Here is a 15,839-nt window from a genome sequence, read left to right on the forward strand (position 1 = left end):
ATTTACATTTATTCTGTTATTGAATCGGGGCACATGCAAAGGAGATTGTACCGATGCCAGTTCAATATTTTGACAATTGTCGGTCACTGTTGTTTGTTGTTTTGATTGCCGGTATTGGCCAATCGTGTTGCTGTTCTTTGATACCCATACCGTTTAGAGCCGATACACTTTTGTAACCTAGGACAAGATAACATAATAATAAACATAATAAAAAGAAAGGGCTCAGGGGAGGGCTTTTAGAACAGGTTGGACTTTCTTATCTGTAGGGTTTTCTTCCTGTCCTCCTTGCATGTTAAAATTCCATTGACTTATTCTCTCCCTCTTATGAATGTCTACGAAACTGCACTTAACAAATGTATAGGCCAACATATAATCCATGAATGCTTGGCCTAAGAATATGAAGGATAAGAACAATAAACTGAGCAACATTATGAGTCAGCGAAGTTTGCATTCTTCCTTGTTGTTTTTAGCACTCGGTTTTGGTACCGCTACACAATACAGCGGCATCTAGTGGTCAAATAAAACGCACTGTCCCTTTAAAAAAGTGTCATGGCGATACATTTTCTGACTATTTGTATTATATTACTATATTTTCATCAGTTTTATTTTTTTAATTTTTCTGGTACATCTGCTCAATTTAAGTATTTTATTGTCTAACTAAATATATTCTTTATATCACAAATACATTATTTTAACTGATTAATATGAGCTCGAAAGAAGGAGTACATTTTATTGACAAAGACATTTAACACGATTACCTATATTATTACATTTACTAAGTAAAATTCTGTTTTGTACACTATGCTGTGCAAATTGACAGGATATTAAATGTAAATCCATATGCACTTGTAATGCATGTTCACTTGAGCGCAATATTAGATAAATGCAACAATTTATTCGCCACATAAGCAGCGAGAAATGAGCATTAAACTTGCGCCTTGCGTGACACTCCTTGCCTAATCAGATGAGTTTTTCAAAAATAGCTGCGGATAAATCGATTCCGCCTCACCGTACCGTGACCGATTTACTACTTCACATCTGCTGAGTTGCCCCAGTACCTAATGCAAAATTATACAAGAAAAGGCAACGTCTTGAACTTCACCGTAAACTTCCCGTTCTTGCGCTCTAAAAGAAAATTCTGCTTGCACAGGAAGATCGTAAAGATAGCAAACGTGATGGTTTGTTGTTTCAAATGTAACTTATGTGACATCCAGCAGGGCATCACAAGCACTCCACCGAGACATTTGTAGGCTCATAAATGTCTTAAAACGTCTCTTAATGTCAAGACAACGGAGAATTGCCAGTGAAAATACGTTGGCCACATAAGTTAAGTCACTTGCTATGACCTTTTTCTTGGGGCAACAAGTCAAGTCAAGTCATATTTATTTGTATAGCCCTTAATCACAAAGAGTCTCAAAGGGCTGCCCAGATCACAGATGATTGCAAACCATAGACTATTATGACACCATCCCCTGATCTAAAACCTACATGAGGGCAAGAAAAAACTCAAAAACCTCAAAATGAGGAAAATTAAGAATCCTTGAGAAGGGACTGCACACAAGGTAATCCCCCTTCCAGGATGACAGGGCTGCAATGGATGTTGCAATAACAAATAATACACAGATATTGTCAACATAAAATATAGGTCATTCATAAGCTATAGAACAGAAGTGTGTTTTAAGCCTGGATTTAAACCAGTTTCACTGATGTTTTAGATCTAAGGGGGGGGGGAGCATTACACAACATTGCACACTTTGTGGAATTGGAAACATACAATATGAAACAAAAATCATGCACAATTTTTCTCATTTTGCAATATGTTAACCTATTTTAAAGAATACTGAAAGGGAAAAAGTAGTAGTACCGTGGCATACCTGAAGTATTATTTAGTGTCTCCAAGTGGTAAATAAAAAATAAATCGTTAAAATAAAATATTGGCTTTAATAATTATCAAAAATAAATATACCGGGTAAACATGTATTTTTTGTAATGCTCGTAGGTTAAGACATTTCTATTTATTTGATATAACATGAGGCTCACTTAGAGGGAGCCAAAATAATTGTCCGCCATCATGATGCTAAGAGTACCCCAAAACCTTGTGAATGGCTGAGCAAAAAATGACAAGAAAACGGTGCAGTTTGTTTTTCGAGTCTCTGTAGTTTGTAATTTCCCTTTTGCTTTGTTTCAGTCGTTTTAATAAACTCCTCATTTTTAGGGGGCCCAGTTACATAAACTAGATATTATAACGTATTTTGAAATCAATGTTTTATGTTGCGAACATACCCACATACAGTGTGTTGTTTCGTCAACAAGTGTTCATCAATCAGTACGGACTTCCTCTTCTGCGGTCACTCACCGATAATTTGCATCCTGCACGACGGCAATTCTGCGTGGTTAACTCGGAATTAGCTTATGTAACATGCACCGCTTTAGAATTACCCTTTGAGATGTATATACACGAGTCTCCAATCGTTACCGTGCTCCTTTTCAAACTGCCCACAATTAAGTCTTTGAGAGTACCTTAAAAACAGAAATTGAATAAAAAACAACACGTCGTACAGATTCATCATCTCTGCTGATAGATTCTTCAAGCTGAAAATAGAAACCCGCACCCCCGGTGGCCATTCGGTGACCCGCGCCCTTTCTCATCCAGGGTGCACAAAGACAAATGGCGGCGGGTGGGTGGTGTAGCATCACAGTAAATGAGTATTGATTTTTGCATTGTATACCTGAGAAGCCGTAGTATCGAACTTATTACAGACCAGCACGGATAGGCGTGCCTTTACTACAGCGTTCTTAGCGCCTTGTTTTTGCAGCATAACAGTGGGTTTGAGGTATTTGTAGGTACTTTGACAAAAGAGTAATTTGGTCAGTGAAAAAAGTCTACCCACTCTCAAAGATATGACATTTGTCAGCAAATGTGTTTGTGCACCAGAATCAAACATTCCGACACTTGAAGGGACAATCTGTATGTGTATTATTTGACCACTAGATATCTCTGTATTGTGTAATGCAACTGAAAACAGATAAAATAAAAGCACACGGAAGGATAGACACTACAGAGACGCAAAAAAAACCAAAAACTTTTTTTAGGCCAGCCTTTTCAAGGTTTTTAGGTATCTGAAGCGGCAAGATGGCGGACAATTATGTGAGGCCCCTGTTATGTAAAATGAATGCAAATTTCTTGACCTACAAGTATTTTTAAAAAATGCACATTTATATTATAGTTCATGTATTTTTCCAAATCCAATTTTATTTCAATAGCACTTTTCAGACACTGAAATACACCCAAAGTCCTGTACAAAGAATTCGATGTACAATAAGATTCAGATTCAGATTCAGATCTACTTTATTGTCATTCTAGTACACGTGTATACAGAACGAAATGTCGATGCATCTGACCCCCACAGTTTCCTTGAATGTACAGATATAAATAAAGTTGTATTGTAATTGGCTACGTATAGTATTTTACCATAGTGCCGATAGTGCAAGAAGAGTAGCTAACCAGATGTGCAAAATGGGCAGTCAGGTTAACAAGTCAGGTACACAGTAACATTAACACTGTCCTACCTCTTGTGGCATAAGATAACACTAGCACTCAAGGTCCCTGCAATTAGTAAAAATAATGTATATTTTGCACCAGCATATTTTCTTATTAAAATACAAAGAAATTAATAGCATTTTAATATTCTTCTAGATCCGGATTTCTTGCAATGTTGTTGTCATATAAAAAAAGACATATTTCCATTTTTTGTCTTTCTTTTTCAACGTATTGGTGTTTTGAAATTGTTTTACTGTGTTAACATTGCTGTTACATTGCCTATTGTTGGTGATAGGAATGAGTGGATAGGTGTTGTAAAAGGATAGTGGGATGTTTAGACACGTTCTAAGGGACGGGCAGGGCACCTGTATGATGTGGCAGGGGTAAACCAGTAAAAGCTTTTGTCCCTGCTATTGAGTGTGTTGTGTCACCCTGACCTGGGTGACATGGCCGCTTTTTTGTGTCCCGTTTCGTCTGGAGGGACGAAAGCATGACCAAGTTTGGTGCCGAGGTTCTTAACATGTTTGGGTGTTTGGGCATTTGGGTTGGCCATGGTCAATTCGTTTTGTGTTTTTTTCTACTTTTTCCTTTTTTTCTTTTCCTTGTTTTTGTATACATGTTTGTCATGCTGTCGGTCACCCCTCTTGAGGGATATGACCAAAGTAGAAATATAGATGGATAGAACATTGACATTAAGAGATACGTGAACCCTGATCATAAACCCTGGTGTCATTACCTATCTATTGTTATTGAAGACAACTCAAAAGTTGGAGAAGGTTGCTGTTGTTTGGGTTAGACATTTTTTTAATGTTTTGCCATCCATGCTTGAATTTGGATCAATATTTTTTAAATTAGGTTTTTTTTAACCACTAGGAGGCGCTTAATAATACACAATGTCCCTTTAGGAGTCATCATTTGCTGCAAGTACATTCAATTTCGTAATACTTGACTTGTTAGATTTAGGGCTCATATGATCATTATAGCTAGTATTATGTCGATCAGGGGTGTCAACGTCAAATAGAATAAGATCGCAAGTAAAAAAATTAAGTAACAAGCGAGGGCTCGACTGATCGGATATTAAAAATGTTTAAAATTATGGATATAGTTTAATGCACGGCTGTCAAAATCCGGAGCAGTTGCCTGTGTCCCTAGCAGTGGACCTGAAAACAGAAGCTAGGAACAGCATTTATAGTTCTCCTAATTAGATGCAATCATTTTTCTCACTCTTAGTCTACTTTTTTCTCACCTCTCTCCTATTTTTTGACTCCCTTCTGGTACGCGCCTTGTATACGACAGTCTAACGGAGCCAATATGCTCCTATATTAATTCCAACACATCATCAAATCTCACCTAAAGGTGTAATTTATATATTGTTCAGGCTGGGATTTTAAATCAGTTAGATACATCTCGGTCTGCTGTATAATTATAGTCAACAATGCAGTACTAAAGGTATAGTGTGTATTATTTAGGCTCTCTTACTAAAGATCCACTTAATTCAATAAAGAAAAAAACTATATTAATTTAAAAAATAAACAAAAATACATAATCATACAAAAGTGAATTTGTTTGAAATAAATACAATTTGCATTTATTTAACATAGCATGATCCTCACCCACAGGAAGCTGACATCAGGCACTTGAAAATATAACATCCTTGTGAAAGACTTAGCTAAAGAATTAGAAGAAAAATGGTGTAGTTTGGTCACGTGAAGTCCCCGCAGTTTTTATTCTCCCCAGAGCTTTTTAGACTTGTTTTCAGTGTCACTTGTTCCTAACGGGGGGCTTGCAGGCACCAGGTAGCCCCCAAAGAGCACCTGAACAGCCCACGGATGGGTTCTAAAAATAATTCAGTAGAGATGGGTCTTTGTGATTTTTCTTGGAAATTTGATTTCTAACTGGGACGATGTTTTAGTTGTTTAATGAGCCAGTTCTAACTTGTAGCTGGATTTGAACTGATGACCTCAGAAATCCAGTAATCCATGTTTGAATTATCTTTTACGATATCAACAGTACGGCGGCTGATTGGTTAGCGCATCCGCAGCACAGTGTTAGTTCTTGTCTTCCTGAAAGAACAAAACTGTCCTAAAGTTCAGTCTTCTCCAAGCATATTGGTATCTTTGTGAAGCCCTGACGCAAACCAATAGCAGACCTGCATCTCGTGTGATGTCAACCAACAGCAGACAGACATCTTAGAGACGTACAAGGTGGGAACACAGCAAAGTTGTAATTTGTTTTTGGCAGGTGAAAGAATTTGTTGCTGAGGTCGTATGGTGGAGAAGAAATGTAATAAAAGGCTGAAAAAAAAATGTATTAGCTAGGGACCAGGGACACGGGGTATACTCGCTATATGTGTATATATGTAAATATGTGTATGTCATAGTCGGGGTCTCTTGACCACCAATGTTGATGCGGCAGTAATTCCCCGGGTGTGTCTTGGGCTAAACAGCCTGGCAGCGCCCATTCCTCTTCAGCCCAGTTTTTGGAGTAGGGGTTTCCCCCCCCCCACATGTGCGTCTGCATATTTATTATATTTATAAAGAGAGATGGAGCAAGAGGGAGAGTGTGTGTTAAAGAGAGAGAGAAACGGCTACGGATAGATATGTATGGGTTCAAATGGAGTTCAGCAAAAACCCGAAGTAAACGTCAGTACTCAGCATACTGTGGACCGTGAGCTTGCTTAAAGCTGTTTGGGTTCTTTACCTACTCTGTGGGAGTGCTCTCAGCTCCAAATACCTTTCCCAGTGGGATGACTTGTCCCATGCTCGTGTTTACGCACAAGCTATCGTGTGAAGGATTGTGTTTCCCGGCGTGGCTCATATTTTTTTCATTTTTTAATCATTTGAATGTTAGTGAATTGCCCAGTTCTGCCCCAATATCCTTTCGCATCACCATTGCTGCCTTTCGGTGTGAACATGATGAGAGTCATGTTGTGCATCTTCAGATTCCTTGATTGTATCTATGCCCTGCGATAGGCCTTGTTCACAGTGTCCCTTACACATTGCCTAAAGTCAGTCAGGATGGGCTCTAGCAGCCCAGCTAACCACGAAAAAATGAGCAATTAACCACCAAATTAATAAATGAATCGTAATATGAAATGAATAGGGAGGCAAAAACATCAAGAGGTCATGGTACGGTATAAAAAAATGGTATAGTATAGCAAAAAACAAACCGCTTGCAATCAGATGGTGCCCTTGTCCATTAAAGCCTTAAGGTGTTTAGAAAAGGTAAATGAAATGCAGGTATAACTACCTATTTGATAGCAGCAGCCTAGGCCGAAGTTTCCTAACCTTTAGGGGTGTCGACATCACATTTCTTTTTCTTAATAATTTTCAAAGCACACCGTCCATTGAAAATGTTTAAAATAAATAGTTCATGGTTACAGTTTTTTTCCAAGCTTGAATTGCATTGCTAAAATTGAATGTTTATTTTTCTTCTCATTTGTGATCACTGTGGCATAGGAAGTGGTACAGGTTATTCATTTTGGTTCATAATTTTGCTAACACGAGGTGGTATATCCCTGGGAACAAAGATTTCCATCCGCTGCAGGGACGTCGAACTTTTGGACTAGCGTGAGACGTCATCCACTCCGCTGTGGCTAAACTACAACCAAGCACCCCGAGAGCATCCTGTTAATCTGTTAATAAAGAACAAAGGAGACTGCTGGAAGTGTGAATTTCCCCACAGGGATGAAAAAAGTATCTATCCATCTATCTATCTACCTATCTATCTTTCTATCCATCTATCTATCTATCTATGTATCTATCTATCTATCTATCTATCTATCTATCTATCTATCTATCTATCTATCTATCTATCTATCTATCTATCTATCTATCTATCTATCTATCTATCTATCTATCTATCTATCTATCTATCTATCTATCTATCTATCTATCTATCTATCTATCTATCTATCTATCTATCTATCTATCTATCTATCTATCTATCTATCTATCTATCTATCTATCTATCTATCTATCTGTAAGTTGGTAATTTGCTTATTTTTGTATCCTGTTTTTCAAGTTGTACTATATTTATTGTGTTCCTGGAAACATATCATTTGCTAATTGTATGTACTATTTATCAGATAGTGAAACTAAAAATCTTTCAGTGTGTGTTTTTTTTTATAATTTATAATCAAAATAAAAATACAATTATATTCAGCAGAACTATATGCATTTTTTTACTTTATTTGTTTATTGTATTATTTTTTTTCTATGCCATCCTAAATGGCTTCTCCAAAAAGTAAGTTATCAAATAGATTTCCCTGTCCCTTCCCAAGGTTTCTTCATTTTCCTCATGTTGAAGTTTTTGAGTTTTTCATTGCCTGCATGTAGGTTTTAGATCAGGGGATGGTGTCATAATAGTTTGTGGTTTGCAATAGTCTATGGTCTGTGCAGCCCTTTGAGACTCATTGTGATTAAGGGCTATACAAATAAATATGACTTGACTTGACTTGTGCTACCACATGAGCAGTTGAATATTATGTAAGAATAAAAAAATTGCAATGTGCTGCTACCTACTGATACGGATGAATGTTACTGTTACTTCTGTCCTTAATAGAAGAAAGCAACAATACCTAACAATGTCATGCTTTTTTGAAAAGACAGAATTTGGTTATTTCCTAGGGCACCTGAGAGAAGGTCTCAAGGCACACAAGTACCCCAAGCACACTGGTTAAAAAATACTCGCTTAGGCAATAATGGTACGGATGGGATCTCAGGATCTTCGGCCACCCAATATGATTATGTCCCTAGCACCTCTGTAGCTATTGTCAAATCCCCTAACAACCTAACACAAATTTTCCCGTGATAAATTGAATTATTTTCATGAGCTCATGTCTGACTAAAACATTTTGATGCAAATGATAATTACAAGGAAAAAGACAATGCAGTTTTCCAGATGCATTATCCAATTATCAAGGAATTGCTTTGACAGAAAAAGCAAGATCTTATGTTTGTTATTGGCCCAGGCTCCCTTAAGTGCCCCATAAATTAATTTACAAATGCCAGTCTTTCACCTCTTGGGTTTGATATTTTGCAAAGCACAAATCTCTCCCTGAATCACAGACCATCTCGGATTAATTTTAAACCAAAATGAATAAAAAAGAGCCCAGCATAATATTTTTTAATTGATGTAACATTTCTGTCTGCCTCTGACTTTAGAGTTTGAGTTCCAATTAGAGCTGTTTTTGAATTTAAGACTACCATGTCAACATGTTAGTATATGGTGAGCAATAAATATTGTGTAATTCTGCTCGAGTAAAATTTGTACAGCTGAAACCTGAAAAAATATGCACAGCATTAGCCCTAAATTCAAACATTCATGCAGTCACAATCTGAGTAAAATAAGCATGATAGAAAATACAGTGTGCAGGTTAAATGTATATTATTAATTGTGCACAAACATATACTGTATAGCATAATTGCACCATGGCTAGATGTATTCATGTTACATCCAGAGAGAAGTAGTCATGTAAATGACTAGTGAATGTTATTGAATTATAAGTGGCTTTCTTTTCTTACTTGTTAGACAAACTCCTGCCTTAAGTAAAACATTTTTGTCCATTCATCTCACACGTCTCTCTCTTTTTCTTCCTTTCTCTGCACTGTTTCTCTTCAGAACATGCCAGGACAAGACAATGACCTCCAACAGCACAGACTCTTCTGGTCTCTTCCTGATTTCCAACACCTTCCCAGCAGCAGTTGGATTGTCCCCGCAACCCAATTCTTTCCGCCATGTCAGCACGGGGCCTTTGCTGGTTTTCCACGTGAGCCCCACAGGTGGCAACTCCACTCCTGCAGATTCCCTTTTCAACTTCACCGAGTCGCAAAATGGAAGCGGGACATCGCGCCTGGATCCCTTGGGAGGGCACACCGTGTGGCAGGTGGTCCTCATCGTCTTATTGACAGGAACTCTTTCGCTTGTCACTATCGTTGGCAACATCCTGGTGGTAGTGTCCTTCAAGGTCAACCGGCAGCTCAAAACGGTCAACAACTACTTCCTGCTGAGCTTGGCTGTAGCAGACCTCATTATCGGGGTCATCTCCATGAACCTGTACACGGCTTATCTAGTGATGGATTACTGGGCATTGGGAAACTGGGCCTGCGACCTGTGGTTGGCAATTGACTATGTTGCCAGCAACGCGTCAGTTATGAACTTGCTGGTCATTAGCTTCGACCGCTATTTTTCAGTCACCAGGCCTTTGACTTACCGGGCCAAACGAACGACAAAGCGAGCTGGGATCATGATCGGCCTAGCTTGGTTTGTTTCACTGGTTCTGTGGGCCCCAGCCATCCTTCTGTGGCAATATTTCGAGGGTCAAAGGACAGTGCCTCCAGATAAGTGCTACATTCAGTTCCTCCAGCAACCCATTATAACCTTCTGCACAGCAATGGCGGCTTTTTATCTGCCTGTAACCATCATGAGTGTTCTCTACTGGCGCATTTACAAAGAGACGGAGAACCGTTCTAAAGAATTAGCTGTCCTGCAGGGCTCTGGGACTCGCAGCGGCGGCCGGATGGCAGAGAGAAACGGCGGCGGCAGAGTCGATAGAGCCCATTGTGTGCGCCAAACTGGCAGCTCCAGAAGTTGCAACAGCTATGAGCTAACCAGGTTGTCCCAAAGAAAGAGTGCATGTCGTGAGCTGGTCAGTCGCTTGCACTGCTGGCCCGGAATGCGATCCTGGATGCCTGGTAGCATTCGGCAAGGAGAAAGAGACCCGGACCAAAGCAGTAGCGATAGCTGGAACAACAACGATAACGCGGTCTCACTGGACCAGTCGGGCTCTTCGGATGATGAAGATTGCGGTGGGAGGGAGACCCACAGCATTTTTTCAATTGTTCTCAGCCTACCTGGCTTAAAAGCGGCCGTCAACTCCCAGCTGACTTCCTGCGAGGATTTGGACGATGCTTCTGAACAGGACCCTCTGAGGGGAGCTGAATTCAACCAAGATACCCTAGTTTCCGCCGCCACCAACACCAACATAGCCACCAATCCAAATGCCAAAAATAGCTTCCATCAACGTTTCGGTTCACGCAATATCAACGTCCAGGCTACCTCCAATCCAGGTTCTCTGAAGGGTACAACGGTCGCAGGCCCTGACCAGACCGCCAGCAGCACGTCAGACAAAACCCCTTCAGTCCCCATGTCCTTCAAAGAGGCAGCTCTAGCAAAACGATTTGCAGCCCAAGCCCGGACTCAGATCTCCAAGAGGAAGCGCATGTCCCTAGTCAAAGAAAAGAAGGCGGCTCAAACCCTAAGCGCCATCCTCTTTGCCTTCATTATTACATGGACGCCGTACAACATCATGGTCCTGATCAATGCTTTCTGCAACTCAGCCATCCCTAATACTCTGTGGGCTGTGGGATACTGGCTTTGTTATGTCAACAGCACCGTCAACCCCATGTGCTATGCCCTGTGCAACAAGACCTTCCGCACCACCTTCAAGATGATACTTATGTGCCGCTGGGATCAGAAAAAACACCGGAAGCTGCAGTTCCAGCAGAGGCAGTCCGTGGTCTTCCATAGCAGGATTCCCAGAGAGTCCACGTAAAGAACATGAGCCTGAGAATTTGCCTGAGATGATCGGAAGCAGTTTTGATGAACGTCCTTGTGTCCATGTACAAGCAAGAAGGGCTATACGGTGGCAAGATAAAAAAAAACGAGATGAATGGTTAGTTTGGAAGGGGCACAAGCATTGGCCACATGCTTCTCTTGGAAGCAAGTGAGCGGGATGTGCTTTACACAGAACCGAGTATTTACTGTAAGTGCAATTGACTGAGGGTGGGAGGAGCGCTTTGCCACATGGTGAGGGCTTGTCAGTTTTTGCTGTCTTTTTGGTCTTTAGCAACATTTGTTACGCGTGGACTTGAATGACTTTACCTTTGTCAAGAAAACGAACTTTGCATTTGTGATTTTTTACCAAAGGCATAGACTTATTTGGGTTTCTGGTAACTGGGCCTCAACTTTTAGACCGGCATGTTTTCCTTTTATCCATTTTTTTCTTCTTTTTTAATTAGTGTGTTGCTCTCCTACAGGGTTGGATAAATTGTACTAGATTAATATAAAATGTTCTTTAATGGTGTCCAAAAGAGCTTTTATTTTTGTGCTTCTCATCTTGAACTTTTGAGCCAGTCTGAAAGTGACTCCAAGCATTCCGTGTGACACAGCAGTGTTTGTTCAATGTGATTGTTGTGGTTTCTTAAACAATGGCGATGACGCGTGCAATTTGGTTGTATTTTTGTGATGATATTGATGATTATAGTTATTGCTGATATCCTGTCGGTGTACTAGTACAGCTTTCGCAGCCAGAAAGATGTCAATGTGTTGGACACGGCCTTTGTACTGTAAAGCTTTAGTCAGTCAAGTTTCTGCTTATTAATGGAGCCGTGGCTCTCTCTAGTGGTGTGAGGAGGACCTAACAGACACTTGTTCCATGACCCGGGTTGACCCTTTTAGAAGAGATTTATCATTAAAAAACAACAACAAGGAGTTCGGTTTCTGTTTCTGCTATGGATTTTGTTTTAATTTATAGATTGTTGCTTGAACACAATCCACATGATCAGAGCCTTTTGAAATATATTGTTATACATTTGAGGTGGAGGGTGTTGACAATTTAAAATGTATTTCACTCTTAATTATCTTCTTGTAAAAAAGATCATAAATAGCACACTGGCACATCAATGTTATATCAGAATGTTGAAGTCACACTTCCAATTACAACATTTTTTTTCAGCATTGGGCCTTTCATTTTTACATTTGCTTCACCAGAAAATTCTTCTTCCATCAAACTTTTAACCTCAGCCAATGACATGTAAGTTGAAAAAAAAATAATGGAAATTTAGTTTGTATGTCTTTAGCCTTAAATTTTCTTAACACGAACTGTTCTGATCATGGCTTCTGGCAAAAGTATTTAATATTCTGTTACGTAGGACCAAACAAATACAGCCATGTTATGTTTTATGACAATGGTGAGGCAGATAAAGGACGTTTAACACACATCAGAAACTCAACGTAAGGCATTTGTGAGGTTCATCCACTTTCCTTTGAGCTTCAGTTCAACAGCGGTGACTACTCTCTGAAGGGGACATTCAAATCGGACTCTTACAATATCATCACGCATGCTGCAAATGGCCTTCGGGCTGTGTGTTTGAGATCCCTAAACGTAAAATAAGAACAAAGATAATTTGTGTGAAAAATACTTTTATTATTTTTATTTTTTTTACAAATTAAACAACACAAACAGTTCTTTCAGCATATTTCTTATTTCTAACGCCACTTGCAGTAAATTCAATTTTGCTTATTATACGGAGGGTGTATATTACTATGCTTTTCTCCGTGCGAAATTGTCACACTGTATACCCAATTCGAAATGATCAAAAAACGTAGAAAATATGGGGAAAACGTATTGAACGACAGGTATTGCAACTGAATATGATCATTGTAATGCCACCCCCTCAAAAATGTGGTATCCAGACCACATTTCATTTTACACCCGACTTGTCGCTCATGATTCAACTGAGACAATGTGTAGTTGCAAAATGTTGAAATACTTTTCACAAAAAGGGAACGTGACGTCACGATTGACGGCTACTGTTGTATATCCGTCTTTCTATACAGTGTTTGCTTGCAGCACCTTAATGTGTCACCATGGATATTGTGCTAAAATGGTGATGGACAGCACCCGGTCTACTTTCATGTACTGTGTACAAAAAAAAGCTCTTGATTCTTGGTATTTGATATGCATTCAACAAAAATACTTTTTACACCTCTGGAGAACATTCGCCCTTAGATATCGGAAACGTAAACATGGTGATCGCAAATGTCTTTCTGTTACGTTACCAGTATGCCAATCATACTCATGTTTAAAATCAATAAATTGTCCCAATGATTGTCACAAAATATTAATGTTTTTTTTTTTCCCATGAGGCTCTATTCTAATTGACCTGTGACTTGTGTACTCAATGCCGTGAGATAAAGAAACCAGACAGAGATTTGACCAAAGGTAAGATCTCAAGCCCGAACCCAACCCGAATTGCTGAAATCTAAAATACCAATCATTGGATTCGTGTCTGGTCGGGCTTCCTTCTCGCTGACTTTTTTATTCTTTTATTGTTCTTTGTCTCTCTGCCTCTTTCTCTCTGAAATTGTTGTGCTAGATTCTTGGGGACGTACTAATGCTTTGGTTAATGGTCCAAATTTTCTAACATCAAAATGACAAGCGCCCTTAAAATTTTCAACTCTTAGAACGTCTTTTAATGATAGAAGATTGTCAGTTAATGTTACCTCTTCAGACAAAGAAATATGGGATAAGTAAATGTTTACACTGCCCTGTTTAACTTTAAAATGTGTTGCAAAAGACAGGCTTTAGTTGGTTATCATAAATCACCTCTCCTCCTAAGTGCTCATAAATAAAATGTAAAAGTTTGGGTTTACTTCAGGCTCGGTCCTACAAATCAAGTTGACTGGTTGGGCAAAGTGGGGCTTTGCTACCAGCAGGCCTGGATCGGGTCGGATTTTTTTAGGTCCGATATTACCTTTGGGTTCAACCAAGTGTCACAAAGTCTTACTTATGTTCACGTTATTCTTAAGATGTATTTTGTACAATGAACTCATTAGCAAGCGGACCTGAAGCCTAAAAGGAATTTTAACCAGGTGTGTTAGAGGAGGGAAGCCTCTAAGGCCTTTTCCAGTGCTCCACAAGTTTTCAGAAACGTAAAGTGGTCCTCTGGCCCCCTCTAGTGGTATGTTAAAAATTCCCTGAACGGCTATAATACAGTAGAAAGTACAGCACTAAGCCTTTTAATAGCTCCACCTACCATACATTTAATCATCATTAAAACGTAATTAAAATAGAAGAATAATTATCAGCAGATTTTTCAGATTTTAAATCGAATGATAATATTTTTGTATCCATATACACTTCTTCATACAACTTGTCTTCACGAGGGTCGCTGTGGGTGATAGAGCCTATCCCAACTGAAATCTGACACACTACCGAGACCGAAGAAGACAAAAGTACGGGCCGCGGGCCAAATACAGCCCGTCCGGCTTTTAAATAAAACTGTTAAAACTATAATGATATAATATACCAGTGTTTCTCAACCTTGTTTAAGGCGAGCCCCATTTATTTTCAATCAAAAATCTCTAGGCACATAGCCAGTCAAAAATATTTCAAATTTAATTTCCAGCCCCAGTTTCACATAGAGTATTTGTTGTTGTTTTTTTTACGCTGAAGTAAACATGTTACCTAAATTGACTCTGTAAAGTTTTATCACGTCTGGTCACTGTGGTTCATGAAATAATAGGTAATGCAATTGTTGTAAAAAGGGGATTTTAAAATATTTTATTCAGTTTTTCAAGTTTTACTATATTTCTAGCTTGTTTTTCTACCAAAGAATAAGAAAACAAAATCTTAAAATGGGCAAATATTACCTGCCAGCGGACATTTTTCACTTAAACCTGTATAATTTATTTTATTTTTTTGTGGACTCCAAAATCAAACTGCAGTGCATGTTTTTGGGAATGTGGCAAAAAACCAGAGTCCCCGGAGAACACTCACACAGGCATGGGGAGAACCTGCAACTTCAGACAAATAGGGGGGTTGGTAGCTGGAATTGAACCGACGATCGCAGAACTGTGTGTCTGACATGATATCAAGTCCGCCATTGTGCTCTAAAATGATCAATAAATGATCATTGCAATCGGTTAATTTGAATTATCTTATTTGCAGTGCAATCTTAAACAGCCTCATCAAATCAAATGACTTATTATTATATTTCCCTGTACCTATGAGCAGATAAAAATAACAATTATTAAAAGATATGAATCTGCTGCCAACTACTAATACTGATGAATGTTACAGTTCATATTGCCAGGACCAGAACGGAAACAGGACCCAATTGCATTACATTTCACACACGTTTTATTAAAGCAAAGAGGGAGGACTGCGGCCCTAATCCGGTGTTCGTTTGGCGCGGCAAGCAGGTCGTTCCGAACACGGGAATGGGACTTCGGTGGCGAGCGATGGCAGTGTCGGAAACAGAAAAACGGGTCAGTAGCCGGGAAAGGAGAGCAAAAACGTGGTCGTAAGGGAGTCGTAAGCCAGGGAAGGAGAGTGGACGTGGTAAAATTGCAGTTGGCGCCAAAGGAGCGGGCACAGGTGCATCACCTCAGTAATCATGACACATCTATTTATAAACACATAGAAAAAGAAAGAAACAAATCATGTACACATACATGTCTAAATGTATATTTATTTATAAATGCAAAAGAAAAAATGGGATAATTCTACATG

At 39.2% G+C, this 15,839-nt stretch overlaps 1 protein-coding gene across 1 annotated transcript in view; it reads left to right on the forward strand.

Moving 5' to 3' along the window:
• chrm3a (cholinergic receptor, muscarinic 3a) overlaps nt 1–13,446 on the forward strand; it is a 131,408-nt gene extending 117,962 nt beyond the window's left edge. Inside the window, exon 3 of the mRNA XM_088351589.1 lies at nt 9,164–13,446. Coding sequence (XP_088207715.1) covers nt 9,183–11,096 — 1,914 coding nt within the window. The 5' untranslated portion in view covers nt 9,164–9,182 and the 3' untranslated portion in view covers nt 11,097–13,446. The remainder of the gene's footprint in view (nt 1–9,163) is intronic.
• Nucleotides 13,447–15,839: the final 2,393 nt, after the last annotated feature.

The sequence above is a fragment of the Urocampus carinirostris genome, chromosome 13, assembly GCF_059441175.1.
Source record: "Urocampus carinirostris isolate Australia breed hairy pipefish chromosome 13, RoL_Ucar_1.0, whole genome shotgun sequence".
Classification (NCBI taxonomy): domain Eukaryota; kingdom Metazoa; phylum Chordata; class Actinopteri; order Syngnathiformes; family Syngnathidae; genus Urocampus; species Urocampus carinirostris.